Consider the following 18,832-nt stretch of genomic DNA (forward strand, 5'->3'; position numbering starts at 1 on the left):
ACAAAATACACACACAAACGTATATTAACATTATGGTTCCGTATTAATTCGGGGGGGGGGGAGGTAATTAACTGCCCTTGATCCCCCAAGTGACGACTCTGGGGCTTAGCCCTCCTCTACGGGGCTTAGCCCACCTAGACGTAAAATTCCAACTCCGCCCATGAGAGAAATACCGCTATAGTACACCCAAAGGTTCAAGGTCAGCTCATGCAAGCTTGCTTCATTCTTTCCATCAGAGTTTTGCAAAAAAAATAGGTTTCTTTTCCAATAAACCTCGTACATAGAATCTTGCAAATCAATATGCTGTATTTTTTCATCGCCCAGTGTGTCAAAGTTCAAGGCATATCATAGTCGGAGGAGAAAACCTCATACCAAAAATTAGAATTCACATTGGCATTGTTAGCTATTTTAATCTTTCATCCTCCTACATTAAGATTGCACCCACAAATTACTGTTTGTTTACAGACTATTTGGTCAGATGCGTTTCCAAAAAAAAAAAAAAAAAACTGCTCTTAATGTAAATTTTGAAAAAAAAAAAAGGACAGTAGCTATTTTCTTTCCTCGAGTGAATTCCTTTCTTATGTAATAGCTCAAAGCAGAAGACAGAAATTACATTGGACTCAGTGGCGGATTCATCCGGCGGGTACCCGGGCATTTGCCCGGTGGGCCGGTCATGTTTCGGTCCGTTCAGTTGCCCTGTCTACAAACAGTAATATGTAAAAACCGCTACGTAAATTCTCTAGCTTCAATCACTGTTGACGCATGGGCTCAAGCCCGCGGATGGAGGGTGCAAGGCCGTCGCTAAGGGGGCCGTGTGGGTGCTACACCAATACTTTTGCCCATTTTTCAATTTTATCGATGAATTGCAATTCACATTTACTTTACTTATGAATAGAATTCACTATTGTTATGAATTGTAGTTCATATTAATTGCAATAAAAGTGACAAAAAGGATTTTTTTAATAAAACTTTAACAGAAAATGCAGTCTTAAAACACAATTTGGAACATCCAAAATTCTCTATTATGAAGATTATTTAAGTAAAGACCTCTTAAATGTGCGTTTCTAACATTTTTTTTTTTTTTTTTTGCGAAAAATAAAATATTCAGTTTCTTTCACTCAATATCCCTCGAAGGGTTCAAACTAACGGTTGAAGACCCTTCATGTTAAAAATGATTATATAAAAATATATGATTCTCACGGGCCGCCGACACACCTTTTGTTCCATTTACCTTTCCTATTTTTTTTTTTTTTTTTATGAAAAATATCATCCTGATAAATCATAGTTATTTTTAAAGAAAAATACACCAGGCCCCAGAAATATGGTTTAAATAGGTGAAAAATTAAAGTATAGCGAGAGAGATTGAAAATATATTGAAATTAATAGTCACACCAGTAGTTCTAAGTGCTTGAATGTAAAAATCATGCATGAATCGAAAATTTAAACAAAACTTTATCAAGAGGTGAAGGAGGAATGATATTTAAAATGAAATAGAGTGAAAAAAAAAATACCAAAGATCATTAAGGTTATTTAAGGTCACCAAAGCACCAGATCAGTTCAAGAAAAGTTTTTTTTTTTCTGGGGCCGCAGATGGCTTGCAATTCAAGAAAATAAAAATACTAGGCTGTAAATTGAAAATTTTATTATGGAAAATCTAAATGTAAATGGTTTTTAAGGAGAACACTGTAGGAGGGTGTTTCATATTTTTTATGAATAAAATAAATAAAGGAAGACTGGGATGTAGCCAAAAGGGGGGAAGAGAGGGATCCAAAAGAGGTTTATATCTTCCTTTTTAGTCACCAGAGCTTGCCTAAAGTGCGTTTTTGAAACTTAGCTTTTTAAGGAATTCCAGGGAAAAACTCCCGAACCCCATTCCTTAGTTTAACGTCATAAAGATCGCCTACAACAGCGTATTTGGGATTTCAGCTTCGAAAAACTTCGAGGAGAGTATTTCCGCCGCAATTGACCTAGAAACGTCCCCACCGCATCAATAAAGAGCGTCAAAAATCAGTGTTGAAAAAATTTCGAGGGCCCATTAAGCATCTCCTTCCCATAATATCATCGTAGATCGTCTAAAATTACCTTTTTTGAGCTTCAGTCTCAAACAAAAAAAAAAAAAAAAGGAAAACCCTCAAATCCCCACTTTCCCCATAACATCATGACAGGAAATTTCTTTGACCTATTCCCAAAAATTTAATTAAAACCTCAAATTTAAATCTAAACACCACACACCAAGCAATTTTTGTAACTGGCCATAGTCCTTTCCCTATCGATCTTCTTCGTTTCTCACTTTCAAATTCTGTATCATGTAAAAGTCCATGTCATGGTGTCATGGACTCACAGGTACACCAGACCTTTATATCTTCCATTGTCCACTAACCTCATCTTTCCGTATTGAATATTACCCCTCTAATTTCTCTTTCCGTAGTTTCGATTGTTTACCGGGTGAAAGCCCTCGATCCTCTCTTCTTAGTAACACTATAAAAGATCGTTCATAACTCCGTTTTCAAATCTACAGCATCGAAAAATTTCAAAGAAAGTCGCCCCCCCCCTCCCTTCCCTTTCGTCATCATCAGTAAAGCACGTCAGAAATCTGGTTTTTACTGCTTAAATTTCGAAAAAATTCCAAGGAGAGCCTCGCCATAACTCCTCCTCCCAAAATCATCGAAGGTCGGTAAAAGTTTCGTTTTTGGAACTTAACTTCTGAATAACTGTCGATGTCCTAGTTTTATTTAAAAAAAGCTTACAATTACCTTTTTAAGATTTCAATTTCAAAAAAATTCTCGGTGGATGTTGCTCGAATCTCTCCTTTCGCTATCATCACCCAAAATCTTTTAAAACTGCGTTTTCAGAGCTAATATTTTGAAATTTTCCCGGACCCCATTTTTCTAACATATTTGAAGATAATTTATAAATGCAAGATCGGAGTTTCACTTCCAAAAAATTGCCAGAAGAGGACCCTCGAACCTCCGCTCTCCCTGATATCACCAGAGATCATCTAAAATTGCGTTTTTAGGACTACAATTTGCAAAAATTTCCGGGGGAGAGACCCCAGGATCCCTTATATCTGACTCAATGTTAAACTTACAATTAAGTTTCTAATGCGAATATTTAATAACTCCATATGCAAGAAAATCAATCTACTCCCTATCTCTCTCTGTATTGATACATGTGTTTGAAAAAACACACACTCCTCGCCTCCCTATTCTAACTGAAGTAATGTTAGACGATATCATTACGGAAATAATCAATGCAGCACCAGGCAATTAAAAATACTTAAATAGGTTATTACAATTACCCTTTTTTTTAACAAACAAAGGTTTAGCTTATCTTGTATCAATTGTTCACCATTAAAACACAGAAAAGAATCTCATCGGTTAAATTTTATTTAAAAGAAAGTATTTAACTTTTTTGAATAACTTCCTCATATTTAAGTGATATCGTTTCCCAATCATTTTTGTAAAAATTAGTATCTATAGAAGCTATGGGACCGCAACATCCCTTTATGCCAGGGCCGATTTCTTGAACCAATCCGCCACTGATTGGACTTGATGTTATTCATCATCGATCTGTCTTTCGAATTTTCTCTTTACACCCTCTTTTTGTCATCTCTGGTTCCTCTTTTATTATTCTTCTCTTTTGGAGTTCAATTTCAAGTACGATGCTGCTAATCTTAATAAGTGATAAGCTTTGTATCCTGTTGCACAAAATTCAGCATTAGTGTATCAGGCGACCTACAGCTATACTTATCTATTTGCTAGGTGGGGTCACAACTGAATTCAATTGTTGTTTATAATACTATATAGTTATGTGGCGTAGTCTATAGAGTAACAAGATAACTAGAGCTGTCTATCATTTGCTACATTTCTACCAAAGATTCCACTACTTTTTTTTTTGTATGTGTTTTTTAACGTGATATTGAGTCACATAGATTGACTCTTTGCTCCGTCCGTGTCGTATCATTTTTTTTCCTTACCAGTCGCGCGTTCTTTCAAACATCTTCTGCCTTCTGTAAGTTGAATGGTATTCACACTTTTGCGAGAGTGACAAAAAGTTCCTCGTAGACTTTCCATGCACGTTAGTGATTCTACATGATTTAATTAACACACACTCATATAACCAATCACTTACTCAACGATATTTTTTATTCCATCATTAAAGTTTGTTTTCATTCAGAGTATTGTGGTTTGGACATCATTTGGAACAGATTACGTCTGACCCATTTTACTTCAGTCACATTAGGGTGTGCACATCTACCATTATAAGCTTTTGATAATGCATGCAATTAATTATATATATTATTATAAAAATATATTTTAAACTTGACATCGCACTCTTTAAATTTTGTTAAAAATTTATCGGCTTTGAACTTTTCTTTCTATTTTTTGCAGTAAGTTACCGCCCGAAGTCAGAGATAAGTCAGAAATACATAAAATACAAACACTCGTCTGATGTGCTAATTCTTTACGTTAGCTACCAGTTTGTTTGACTCTCTTGGCTCCCTTAAGAGGTTTTCCGCCTCCAGCTCTGTTACTTCCTATCCCGGTCTGATGAGTGCTAAAAATTGGGAAACTGCAGTCCTTGAATGGAATAACTGAGCTGGCGGTGTATTTTATGTATACTATCTCTTGTTGAAACTTGAACCATTAACGTTTAGCCTGATATACTAAATCGTATAAATTCTGTGCTCTCTCATAAAAAACAGTTCAATTATAAAAATTCAGTACAGAGAATACTTGAAAATATTCTTTGAGATACAAAATATTAGAACATTTGCAACCGTTGTCTCAATTCATTATCGGCAAATAAGCTTCTGTGTTCGATTGATTTTGCTGGCTTGATAATATGAAACCAAATTTATTTTAATTGCTTTGAATGATTGGGGAGTTTTCACCCTTGATTATTTTGGTAAAAGGCACGAGTATTTAAAGGGAAGTACGGAGCTTAGAGCCTGAAAATATTTAATTCTGTTACCTTTGAAATTTCGGAACCTCGAATGGGAAACAGACAATCTACAGTTAAAGTCGTTACCAGCACCACTCCATGGCAGCCTAACGTGACAAGCAGCGTGTGGAAGTTACCTGTCAAGAGTGGTTTACCTAAGTAACCAGTGTATGTCAATAAATCTTCTAGCGCACTTCCTGAAAAAAAAAAAAAGTTTTAAAAACATTACATTACAGAGTACACACAGAAAATTTAAATTCTGTATCAGCTGCAAAAAGTGTAACAACAAAAGTTTGCCCAGTTGGCATTAATAAAGCAGTTCTTATTCTTTTGTAAGCCATAATCCATCTAGGATAGTTCCGGCTAACCTCTCAAGAAACCAGAGTAAGGTTAGCCAGAAGTGTCCTTCCTTTAAAAGTTTGCAAAAAAAAAAAAATAATAATAATAATAATTACTGTACATTGAAATTTGTAAACTCATCAGTGTCTCAAAGGAAGAGTTCAGCACGTGGATATTTGAAAAAAAAAAAAAAAAAAAAAAAAAAAAAAACCACATTGAACTCAATATTCTGAAAATTCGAAACATCGTACCCTACATAAGAAGGAAAGGCACACATAAGTCATTATATCTCAAAACAGCTTTTCAGTAGTATAACTGTTTTCTTTGTGTACGAGGGTATGTGACAAATTACTTGCACTTTTCGTTCTACAACTTTGTTAACATAAGATAGGTGTACAACAGATATATTATTTTTTGATATAATCTCCAACTTTTACACTGGATCCTTTGCATTCGATCCAGCGGCCCACAGGTAGGTTTCGTGATAGACGGTTTTCGGTTGGTCATGAAGCCCCTTTTTCAGTCTTTTTTATGTCTGAGGCAAATCGACGACCTTTCAAACCTTCCTTGGGCGGTCCAAAGAGATAAAAGTCTGAGGGAGCAAGGTCTGGGTTGAAAGGAGGGTGTTCCAAGTCTCAAAGCCTGACCTGTTGACTGTTTCTATGGTGTGACGGGCCGTGTGCGGCCGGGTGTTGTCTTACAAAAACAAAACTTTCTTTGAGAGTAGACCACGGCGTTTGTTTTGAATCGCTGGCTTCAGGTTGTTGGGAAACAATGACCACTGCTTGTTTCTCCCCTTTGGTACAATCTGATAGCGGGGCTGACATGCTTATGCTGTTGTGGCTAGACGACAACTGACGCGATCGTGATTAAATTCCGCACACGTGACCACACACGCAACAACTCAACGCATGCGCATGTTACCGTTTCCTATCTTTGTTTAATGAAGTTGTAGAACAAAAAGTGTAGGTACTTCTTGACTTACCCTCGTATTGACACATCATGAGTGGGAAAGAAAACCTAAATTATTTTCATAGAGTGGATGAATAGTAGAACTGAAAATATTTTCTTACAGTCAAACAATAGAGTTTTCATGAACTCTGCTAATTTATACCGGGAAAGGTCTTTTTTTTAAATGAATGTATAACTTTTAATGAAAGTATTAAGTATTAAAGAATGTGAATTGCGCGAAGGAAGAGCTGAAGCATACCAGGAAAACAATTACCTGAAGTAGGAGGAGGATGCTGTCCTAAAATGGCGGAATACATTACTTTCAACTCATTGAGATTCGGTGAGGCATACGATAATGATGAACGCCATTTTGAACCACGTTGGAACATTCGATCTGCGTTACTAACATCTGTTGGTTCCAACCACACTACGAGAGAGAAAAAAAAAATAAATTAAACTTCTATGCATCGTTAAGTAAGTTTTTTTGCTAATGATGTATCAAAAGTTTCACATCATTCTGATGAGAGTGATATAGGTAATGTGGCCAGAATTTTCAAATTAAAAACCAGGACTTACTAACCGGAGAAAGCTATGTCTCTCCCCCCCCCCCCCCAAAGCTCAATATGTACCAAATTAGGCGTGTTTACAGATCTGATCTCACATGAAAAATGATTTTGAATTTAGCCTACCCCTCCTGCCTTGCTATATACGAATTGTATAAAAGCATATAGCAATTGGGTCGTTTCTGAAATTTTATAAGTATTTTTTCTGATAGAGCATGCTTAAAAACATGAAATTTCACCGTTTTTTAAATAATTTGACACAGTTTATTATTTAAAAAAATTTATTTAAATCGGTGCGTTGACTCAATTTTATTTTTACCCTTCTGCGCATGACATCACTAATGATGAACTGCCATTCACTCTTGCCATTAGCGCAGAGCGCAATATTTAACTCACTTTTTTACTGATACGTAGCAGCAACGATATGGTTGATAGCAAGCGTAGAGTGCAATATTTAATTCGCTTCTGAATTATCATAACCTGGAAACGCGGTAGACAGCAAGCGTAAACACTCGGGGCACCAGTGGAATGTGTCAAAGTTCATCATTTGTGACGTCATAAAGACCATGCCTTGTTTGAAAATTGGACATTTTAAAAAATTAATTAAAAAAAACCTGTTGGGAAAAGGAAAGTATATTCTGGGTCCATGTTATTTATTTATTTATTTTTTTTTTTTTTTGCTCATTCTATCAACTGTAATGATTAAAAGTAGTACTTTTGACTGAAGGAAACAACCCCACAGGGCATAAAACTGGTCAGTAAAAGTCAGTACAAGTCAGTATTCTTAATCTTGTCAGTATGTGTCAGTTTTTCAAAATTTAGTCAGTAAAATCAGCATTTTTTAATAATTTGCCCAAGAATTTATTTTAAGAAAAATATCGGCAGTGGTAGTTTTCCTGTTTTTTCTTATAAACTTTATAAAATACTAAAAACATGAGACATTACCAATACTGCAACCAAATATTTCCAACCGGGTAAAGTTTGCATTATTTTTTAAGAATAATTTGCTGTTAACTTTTATTCAGTCTACTTTCCACAAATACTTTTGAGAAAGAACAAATATATGCTTAGTCTGTTGTAAAACAAAATTCTTAAAAAGAAATAATTGTCAAATAAATAACCAAGTTAATGAATACTGCAAAATAAAAATTTTGAAAGTAAAATATTGAGTATTGAGGTGGGGAAATGTGTGTCTGATTGTCTGTCTGCTCTCCTCCCCCCCCCCTTGAAAAAAGCTTTCTTGTTCAAAAAATGTTAGAGAGGGTGCATGATTCCCCTTTTTCCCCAATTGTTCAAAAATAAAACATAAGTAGGGGAATGTGGGGCAAAGTGAAATGGCTAAGATGACTGATCGTTTTCAAAATGAATAAATTGGAAATTGGTTTTGAAAATTACATTACAAAAAGTAAAAACATTGTACTTAGTAATAAAACTTTCACTAAAACATTTTTTTTTTTAATTTTTAGTAATAATTTTGAGCCTTCAAAAAATAACGGAAAAATTTCCCTTTTTTTTCATGGGGAAAAGTGAAAAATGAAATATTTCTATGATGAAATATTTTCTATTTGACTGTAAAAAGTATTTTAAATCAATTGAATCAGTAAATAAAATTTTGAATGAATAAATGAAAAGAAAATGGAACAATAAATAAATAATTAAATAAATTAATTAATTAACATATGAAGAAAACTAAATGAGTGAATAATAGAGTGAATGAATAACAGAATGAGTGAAAAAATAAGTGAATTACTAAAGGGAGGAATGTAAATAAATCAATTAATACATGAATACGTAAGTGTTTTAATAAATGATTGAGTGCATGAGTAAACGAAATAAGCTATTTCAGTTTGCCCCATCCACTTTGCCCCGCATATAATCGACTACTTGAGCAAAATATTTAAAACACAAATAAGCTTAATATTAACCTAAAAAATAAATCACTGCATATTAGAAAGTATCAATTAATACTTTAAATGTTAATAACAAGAACGTTATTATTTTACATTATAAAAAATAATATTTGACTTTTAACAATTATTACAATAAAAGTATCAATTTTTGAAAATTGCCTGCATTATCATGTGCCTGACTGGAATAGACTATATCTGCAACTACATTGTTAATATATTACCAGATAGGTGGCGCTAAACGCAGAGTTAATATTTCACCTTTTCACTTTGCCCCGCTATTCCACTTTGCCCCATATTCCCTCCCCTACCTATGCTAAATTTGAAAGATAGATATAAATCTCGAACTAACAGGGAAATTTGTTTTGAACAAACTTACTTAAAGATAGCTTGACGTATGAAAAATATTTCTCAAATTTCGCTGTTTTAAGGGTATTTTTGAGAAATTTAAAATGTTTTAACATTAATATTAATGCTGATTTCGATCCTTTTTTTAAGAAATTAACCATGCTAAAAGTAATTTTTTGTTGTAAATATTTACAGAGAGTATAGGCGTATGTTTAAAGTTTTTTTTTAATTTAATTTTATTTATTTTTATTATTTTTAAATTTTGAAAAAAGACAAAAAGCTTTATATTCTTTAATTCCAATGTTTTTTTTAGATTTAATAGCATTGATAAAAGTTCATGATTGATTGATCGAATGAAAATGAGGGGAATTCAAAGCATGAAAAACTATAAATGATTGTTTTTTTTTTTTTTTTTGCTTTATTTTATTTGTTTCTTATTATTATCATTATTTTTTGGTTAATTTTAAGAAACCTCCCTTTCTCCCACCATACTTTAAAGTTCATGTAGAATAAATATTACGTTACACGTCATGTAGTACTTGCCCCTATTAAAATAATCAATTATCATTGCATAAGATCATAGTGTGTATATTTTAATTTTAAATGTGTACAAAACCGTGAATCATGCAGTACATGGTAAATAAGGGATGATTTCTCAAAAAAATTGATTCATCAAATTGATTTTTTTCCCTATTTTTGTCCCAAATGTAACAAAGAAAGAAATGAATGTCAGCATTTTTTGTGTACCATTCTCAAGAAACATGAAATATACTTTTATGCTTCTTTTAAATATCTCGTAACTTTCATTGTGTTAATAACATTTATCGTGATACAAGGGAATTCAGTTTCTACCCAATACTTCTTATTTGCAATTGTTCTCGGTTTTACTAAAAAATTGTCAGACTTTCTTTTTAGGGTGTTTCTCTCTCTCTCTCTCTTGTTCTCTTCATGATCTTCTTTTTCAAACATAAGTGCTTAAAGCATGTACAATTATTTTCACGCTAACAAATATGTACTGTTTTTTTTTTTTTTTAATTTTAAATTCTAAAATGAACAGCGCTGAGAATGAACAATTTATAGATATTAGTCGACCCGTGCGGAATTCCGCACTGTACTTCGAATCGTTTCATAAGGCATTTCGCTCTTTAAAAATTTCAAAGAAAGAATATTATGAAGAAAAACCGAAAAAAGTAAACAGAAAAAAGCAAGCGCATAAGAGAAGGCATGTAATTTGAAGACATCAGTAACAAAACCTCGTTAAATACAACGTTGTGATAATTTGATCATCGCTCACCTTTCGGTTGTACGTATTTTCAATGCAAATATAAATATCATTAAAAGTGTGGTTGAGTGACTCGTTAAAAAGCAGTAATTCTGCATGTGAAAAAACAGGTTGTGGCAAGTACAGTCCTGCCCATGTGAGCATCTGACGGGAAAAAAAAGAAACATTAAAGAGATATTTAGTGGCACGGATTCGAACTGGCGCCATTCTGATTAACAGAGCGACACTCCAACAAACCTAGCAACTGTGCCTTCCTTTTCGAATGCTATTCATTGAAGGAATGCGTAATAAAACACAGTAAAAAAGTTTTTCGCCGAAAAAAATATAATAAGATCATGCGTCTATGTTTTGTCATTAGCCAGCATGATACGATTTAAAATTATTCGTAAAACATGGAATTTGATTAAAGAATGAGGAAGATCTCACGTAGCGATGGAAACAAACATTCTAGAGAAGTAATAAATTCGGTTGAAAAAATAAGTGTTTTTATTTTTGAATATTCAACAATTTCCCATAGCAGGCTTCTTTAACCTGTACGGCTCAAAAGCCCGCCCTTGTTTTTCTTTTAATCGAACACTTAAAATTCAAAACTAAAATCAGTTGAACTGAGTCCGTTTTTTAAGTGTAATTTTTCGAACGTAGACAAAATGTTTTTTTTTTTTTTCAGCCGAAAGCAGAGGAGTAGAAAGTGATTTCTTACTAATGAAGTTAATAATAATTTTAATGTTTTATATCGTATTCGAATAAATAATTAAAGATTTACTGGTTGAAACTCGAAGTTTTAATTTGGCGTAGTATTTTTTCATTTGTACAAAAGTTCGAACACTGCTATTAGAAAAATCTACATTTCAGCATACAATGAAAATGTTTTTCTGCACAAAAAGGATTCCCTTGAAGTATATCTAATACTTTTTTTTATGCTTACATTATGCTCAGTGGTCTGGACGGAGTCAAAGCTTAAAAAAAAGGGAAGAGCACCCTTCGATTAGCAGTCAACTTATCTGAATGATAACTGTAGCCTGCATAAAGGAGTCGAAACACCAAATAGCATTCCCACTGCATTTATTTTATTACGTGTGTTACCTGTTGTATGTTATGAGTACATGTAATGCGTAATATTGCTGTAAATTTGCTATTATGTCGGGTAGCCCGAACTGGCCCGAAGTTCAGACAGTTTATAGCCGAACGCTCTACCGAAAAAAAAAAAAAACCCACAGGTAATTTTTTTTCTTGCCAAGAAGTGTTTTTATTTTTAAATATTTTTACACTTTGTTTGCAGGCTGTTTGAACCGTTATGACTTAGATGGCAGCACGTGTTCATCATTTAACAGCACGGTTAAAATACAAAATAATTTGAACTAAGTTCTTTTTTAAGCGTAGCTTTTCAAATGTAGAAAAAATGTAACACGCTATTTGTTTTTTGCAAAAAGAAGAAAAATATATATATATTACCCTTTAAATTGAGGTAGTATTTTTTTTATTTGTACAAAGAGTCAAAAACTCATTAGAAGAATCTATATTTCAACATACGATTTATTATATTTTACTGAACAAAAAACAATTCCAATGTAGTCTGAAATCTTAAACCTGATACTTATATTTTCGCTTACATTATGCTTTAATTTTCTTCCCGGAGCCAAAGCTAAAAAAAAAAAAAAACCTTACACTTGAGTATCAATTTAGCTCCGTGTTGCATCAAGTTTCCATAACAGCTAGGAGCGTTTCTACACCATGTACTCCCTCATATTTGTTATTCATTTTTCATGTAACGCGCGATATTTTTCTAATTTTTTGATACAGATTGTCCGGACGTGGGCCCGAACACGCATTCTCCTGGTTACCAGTCGAACGCTCTGCCGATCTAGCTATTCAGCTCTGTCGTTATCAGTGCAAGTTAAAGTTATAAATTTAACCGAAAACCTTATTCTGGTTCTTTAAAACAGGTTTTTTTGCCCGAAAAAACAATTTTTAAACCGTGGGTCTATTTTTCGTCAGTAGCCTGCACGATAAGCTTTAAAATAAGGTGTAAATCAAAGAAATCGATCACGAATTGAGGAAAATCTCGCGTAGAAACCAAAAACAAGCTACAGAAATAATATATAAGGATACTTTACCTTCTGTCTCTTGGTCTTGATTTCAGAGTTTTTTTCAAGTAATTTTGCAGTAGCTTTAAAAAAAAATAAATGAGGAAAAATTTATCTCAATTATTTAGTAAAATTTCGAATATTTGAAAGATATTTTAAATTAATATATTTTCCTGGTTGCAGTAAAAATTTATCTTATTTCGTACGGTCAGGATCCGACAAATTTCGGGTGCCAGTCTGCCACCCTAGAAACCAATCCCCCCCCCCCTAGAAGCCATGTTGCATTTGATCTTTCTTTAAACATAAGAATAATTTGTCTGGCATGTAAAAAAATTTCCCCAACGCCTAACTTTTAAAAGTTTTTGCTGGTCTCTGCTCATCATCATGTAGAAAGTATGTAAACTAAACTTACAACTTTTTGTTAAAATTTTATTTTAGCTTTACATTACAAAAGAGGCGTTGCCATACATTACAATTAAAATAAGCATACTTTTTACAACGCATAATATTGCTGATCATTATTCTAAGATTAGTCGGTCAGTATTTAAAAAAATTTGTTAGTATTTAGTTAGCGTTTAATAAATTTTGGTCATTAAAGTCAGTATTTTTGACCTTCCGAACAGTTTTACCCTCTGATACTTTATCTTTAATTAAGTACGTAAATGCAAGAGTAATCTTTGGAAATAGTAAAATAAATTTTTTTACATACTGAACAGAAGCAAAGTCCAAGTAGCATAGAAAAATTACTGTATTTTTATACACTACAGTCCCGTTGCTCACATCCACAATATTTTAAAATGTATTGTGTGCATGAAAAATACACACAAGAACACATTATACACTAACCTCTCTGTATATAAAAACTTGTTCAATTTATTTGCAGATTTACTAGATTATATATGATCTGTTTTCACTGCATGAGAGCATTGTCTGGATGTTTTATGATTTAATTTATACAACCATTAGTTATGCTTTACATTGTTATAATGCTCTGCATTTTATCATCACTGAAAGAATCTCTAAGAAAATTTTCCCTTTTTTTGTCTAAAGAGTAAGGTAAGATGAAGATAATATCAGAGCAATAAGGTATACATGACAACTACATTGTGTAAAGTTTTGAGATTACAGAAAATTTGTTATGTTTAAGTTGTTAGCTTTATTTGTGACTTTTAACTTTCGTCATAAGTTCTTGCAGTATAAGTGAACTTAGTTTCTGTACATGCAAAAATATTTGCTAATTAGTAATTAAATCAATCTTCTAAATATGCTCTGGGTTTTACTAACATAGTTTTCAAACTAAAAATTTACTAAAAATAAGTGTATAATATATAAAAAAAATTTTAACTTTGTATTTCCTAATATGCGAGTTTTTCTTGAAATTGCGTTTTCCATTGAGTTTTCAAAGAAACAAATTGTGAATGAACTACTGCTCTTAATCATTAAAAAATATTTTAACTAGTTGCAAGATCTTTTAATTTATTTTCCTAGTTTCAAAACACATTTATTCATTATTCACTAAATATATAAATTAAACTCACATTTTTTCAGCAAAAATTTGTAACAAATAAGCTTTAAATTATGTTGATGCAAATTAGAAATAAAGCTAGCATCTATTTCAATATGTATGATGCTCTTTTTTTTACGCCAAAGTTCGTTAAGTCTTTAAATTTTAGTCAATATTTATCAGTATTTAGTCAGTATTGGTCAGTATATTATAAATTTTGGTCAGTAAAGTCAGTATTTTTGACCCTCCAAACAGTTTTACCCCCTGGGGCCCCATTATTCCTTAAGTTTTAAATAAGAACATAACTAATAAATGAGACATCATTCAAATGTACCTATAAAGAACTTAAGTTGAAAAGTATATATGGTGTCAATAAAGAAGCTTCAACAATTTTATTCCTACAAAGGTGCCAGTTTTATTTGCTGTAGGAAGCAATTATCATCAGCAAATTTTTATCGCCGTTCATAAGATTAAAATATTCCTGGTATTGATACAAAAGTTTATTTTAGTTAATAGCAGATATTTAAAATGTAACGATGAATGCGCTCAAAAGTTGTCTTAATATTTTCCCCCATTTGGTGGAACTTGGACTGAAAAGCGGGACATTTTAGCCGAGACTACGAGACAAAATGAGGTACTGTCACAACAAATTCGGGACGCCTGCTTGCTCTTTTCACAGCTACATCTCTATCTAAAATGAGCAGCCTGCTCACTTTAAGCCCTGGTTTCCTAGAAGCGAAATCACCGAGCTTTGACGTCGCTTCTCGACGTGACGCTGAAATCAAAGTCAAGTGATTCCGGCGTGCCACTCACAACGCCGATTTTGCTCGGGCGCGCATGCGCAGAAGAATCAAGTTTTCCTCTCGGCGAGAAGCTACGCCGAAGGTCGGCGATTCCTTCCTAGGAAACCAATGCTTTAGATGCAGATGTAGCTGTGAAAAGTGCAAGAACTTCCTTTATTACAATTATTAATTTTTAAAAAAAAGGTCTATTTTCAACATGCTTTTATCAACTTCAACTGTTATGTCAACTGTATCAGTTGTCACCCAACTCCAAAATCGTACGATTCCTGAAAAAAGTACTCACGATACATGTCAACTTTTGTGTGTTCCCCCCCCCCCCCCCCGGAGTCAAATTTAAATATTAAATCTTTTTTCGCGCCAATCCTGATTTTTTACGGGTTTCGAAACCCGATTGCATCCGCTTCTCTGTAACATTCGCTCATGTTTGTCTATTATGCGAATTTACCACTTAGAAATGAATAACTTAGTATTAAACATTATTTTCAACCCTTCCTACAGTTTATCGTCTATTGAGGGAACTTTTGCCACTCCCATTCAAAAATTTCTATCTAGTTACATCCCAGTTATAGTTCAATGTGACAGCAAAAGCACGCCCGGATCTATAGGTTTTGGGGCTCCCAAACGTTGCAACGTTAATAAGTCTTGGTGAAAAGTTTTTTTCTTTTTTTAAAAAAATTGTTAGGCCCCTAAGAACGTGCACCCCCCTTCCGCCGGCACTGCGAGTACGCAGATCTGGGCCTGCTAAAAGGAGGTATAAATGTCTATTTACTGGCGTCGAGCGTAATTCAAAGTGCCATCTCAGTTCTGCCTGCAAGAGTTAATAAAATTTCATTTTTCATACTTTTTTCCACCCTTTTAATATTCAACTATGTTTTCATTTTTCCCACTATAGACATACTTTTTCATACGTAAGGTTATAAAAAGCTTCAATTCCTATGGTCGAAGTGATTTTTATTCATTTCATTCATACATCATTTGTGGACAGCTCCTACTGACTTTTTCTTTCATTTTTTGCAACGATCAAAAAGTAAAACAATTCGATTCTTATGGAATAAATGGTTGTAATTGCAATATGTTCTGTTTTAAGATAAGTTTATTTGCAAAGAATCTTTTTTAAAAAAATATTCGCGTTTTTTTTTTTTTTTTGAAACTTTATCATGGGAAGAATATTTGTGGTAATTCAGTTCTACATTTTGTTTCCCTTTACCGTTCCCTTTCATATTGAAAAAATGGGACGTTTCAAATTCTTAAGTAAAAAAAATAATAAAGATAATAAATAAATCCTTAATGCTTAGAATTTACTCTAAAAAAAGTCTTATAGGATAAACTTAATACTTATCTCTCTCTCTCTCACACACACATACAGAATAGTCTAATAATTTTCATTTTACAAAAATAAGTATTACAATATTACAATATTTTTTTCGGTTATTTAAACTGTTAAGAAGGTTTCTTCGAGATTGTTTGAAGCTTATAGATAAATATTATTGTGTATCTATGGTAAAAACTTTTGTGATCTGCTTTTTAAGATATTTATATTTCGTTACTGAAATGTTTATTTTCTCATACTATTAGTCATATTTAAAAACAGCTTCAACCTTATCCTAAAAACATACATGCAGTTTTCATCCCTTGAATATATTGTTCTTCCCAAAATATTTAATAAGTGAGTAGGTAATTTTTTACGTTTTATAGTTTTACAGGTTGCAAATTCCAGGTAGACATTCACAAAGGCGAAGAGACATCAATATCGAATTAAAAACACTAGACATGAGAAGATATATCAAGATAACCTATTTGATTGTTTGAAAAATACTTCGTCATTTAGGTTAAAACCCGCATCGTATAATCTCTTCTATCTTATATGGATTTCTTTGTCATCCCCCAGTTCGACACACCACGACAGCGAAAGCGACGAAGCGTAAAAAGAATCAAAATCGAATCTTTTGTTTACGAAGAGAATCGCTCGACCTTGTCCAGTTACCGATTTCAGAAGTTCATTAAATATCGTTTTGCACACCGTTATACAGAACACCCCCTCCGATACAAGGTGAATGAATTCCACTAATTCCAAGAAAATATTTCAGAAAAAGAACAGCAACCTCTCCCATATCCAACCTCTTTAAGAACAATGAGTATGCAAGAGCTTTCTGTGCCAAGCAAAGACAGATACCGTTAATGACCATTTCCGGCGCTAAGGTGACTTTAGCTTTGGGAGGGGGTGAATTGTTTATGGAATTTGCAAATCGGAAAGGAAATAGACACTGACGCAATGTCGAATGAGGTAACTTTTTTCCTCAGAAGAAACAAACAGGAGGGCCACACCAGTTTCTGTTCGAGTGAGATATTGGAGAGAGTTGGTAACTGCTCCGTTTTTGCCATCTTTCTATTTTTGGGACCGAACGGAATTCCTCTTATGCAAATTGGACTGTCGGTGAAACATGTCGACTTTTCTTCAGTTGTGAATATCGGACAATTTTGTGACTGTTTTATTTCTTTTTGACTATTTCATACAAAAAAATATCTATAATAGTTTATCGAACTTCATGCTCATCATGGACTAATTAAGGTGCATCAAACTGTGAATCCCTCTGATGCTGAAATATAACTGGAAAAGACCGTTTATGGTAGAAGACCCGTTTAAAGCTACTTGACTTACTGGGAATAATATCAAGCATCCATTTTATAAAATAAATCTACTGTTGGCGAAAAGTATCAGCTAGCTGTTCAAAGACCGGCAAAAGTTTTAGCTATTTCGTTTGAGTTAAATTTTAAGAGTTTCAACAACAACAACTGCATTCGATACTTACAAGAACTCACTCAAATCGAAACTACGATGAGTGGAAGTTTTATTTTAATGTAAGATAGAGAGAAAACTACTTCGTTGATCGTTTCAAGGTAGTTATTGATTCTTAAATTAAACCTGTTTCGATTGTGATCTGACATCGTGAAAAAAGTGAAGACATGGGATGTGCCCGAGTTGGTTCAAGAATATGCTTCCTGATTGCCCTAATAATGGTGGCTATCGCTTTCGCCACCCCTTATTGGCTGCAATCTGATGGACTCCTGCCCTACCAGAGGTTCCACAAGGTAGGTTTGTGGGAAGTCTGCTATACTACCTACCAAGAATCCCAGTATCTTCGGTATAACAATAACTTTAGAAACTGCCGTTGGATTTTTGACAGAGATTATTATTACCTCATCGATCTCTTTGAAACGGGTGAGTACGAAATTCTCATTTTCTAATAATATTAGAAAAAAGCCGACATTAAAGAATCAGCGTAGATTTTAACAATTTAAACCTTTCATTTCAGTTAAAGTTGAGACAGTTAATCAAATTTGTTGCTTATTTATTTAGTGCTTAATTATTCAAGAGACTCAGAGGGAAACTTTTCTGGGGAGTATTTTTTGTGAGTCCAGGCAGGGTTCGCTTTTCTGAAATTGCACTCAATAAAAATCCCTTTATACGTTGCTTCATCTATTCATAAAGTCGTTATCAACATAATGAAAAGATCGTGAAATTCCTCGTCCCAATTGTTTCGATCTATCATATTTATTTCAAGCCGACAGCCTGTATAACTCATAATTTTCAATTGCCATCCTATCAATATTAGCAACTAAGAGGCTCCGCCCCTGCTCGCTTCTCTCAAAAGCATCCCGTTCGTCACCTTCGGTGGCTCAATGTCGCCTGCGGCGGGTGAAAACCAATGATTATAATGATTATACCCCTGGATGTCCAGCCCCCTTAAGGTTTAGAGGGGTGAGTCAAGGCAGAATAGCTTCCGTGGGCGTCCTGCATTCAATGGTATCAGCATTGGTTTGATAGGCATTGCCAGTCCGGAGCAGATACAGTTAAAGACACACGAACACAGGGCCGGCTCTAGTAGTTCACCGCCCCAGGTGATGTTGACAAGTGCCGCCCCTGGTCTTTATAGTACATACAGTAAAAACCCTCTAATACGGACACTAAACGGCGCAAAACTTTTTAACCGCAACAGAGGGATGTCCGCAGGACAGGGGTTTAATAATGTTATTTGCCTTAGAATCGGGGAATTAAAAATTGTCCGCATAAGAGGGGTGTCCGCTTTTGAGAGGTGTCCGTTAGGA

The 18,832-nt window shown here is 33.7% G+C and overlaps 1 protein-coding gene across 1 annotated transcript in view; it reads right to left on the bottom strand.

The window, feature by feature from the left end:
* Positions 1 to 18,832, bottom strand: part of LOC129228141 (uncharacterized) — a 94,824-nt gene that overhangs the window by 12,478 nt on the left and 63,514 nt on the right. Inside the window, exons 3-4 of the mRNA XM_054862787.1 lie at positions 6,509 to 6,661; positions 4,975 to 5,141 (exon numbers count right to left, since the gene is read on the bottom strand). Of these exons, the coding sequence (XP_054718762.1) occupies positions 4,975 to 5,141; positions 6,509 to 6,661 (320 nt within the window). The remainder of the gene's footprint in view (positions 1 to 4,974; positions 5,142 to 6,508; positions 6,662 to 18,832) is intronic.

Source organism: Uloborus diversus, chromosome 8 (assembly GCF_026930045.1).
Source record: "Uloborus diversus isolate 005 chromosome 8, Udiv.v.3.1, whole genome shotgun sequence".
NCBI classification, from domain to species: domain Eukaryota; kingdom Metazoa; phylum Arthropoda; class Arachnida; order Araneae; family Uloboridae; genus Uloborus; species Uloborus diversus.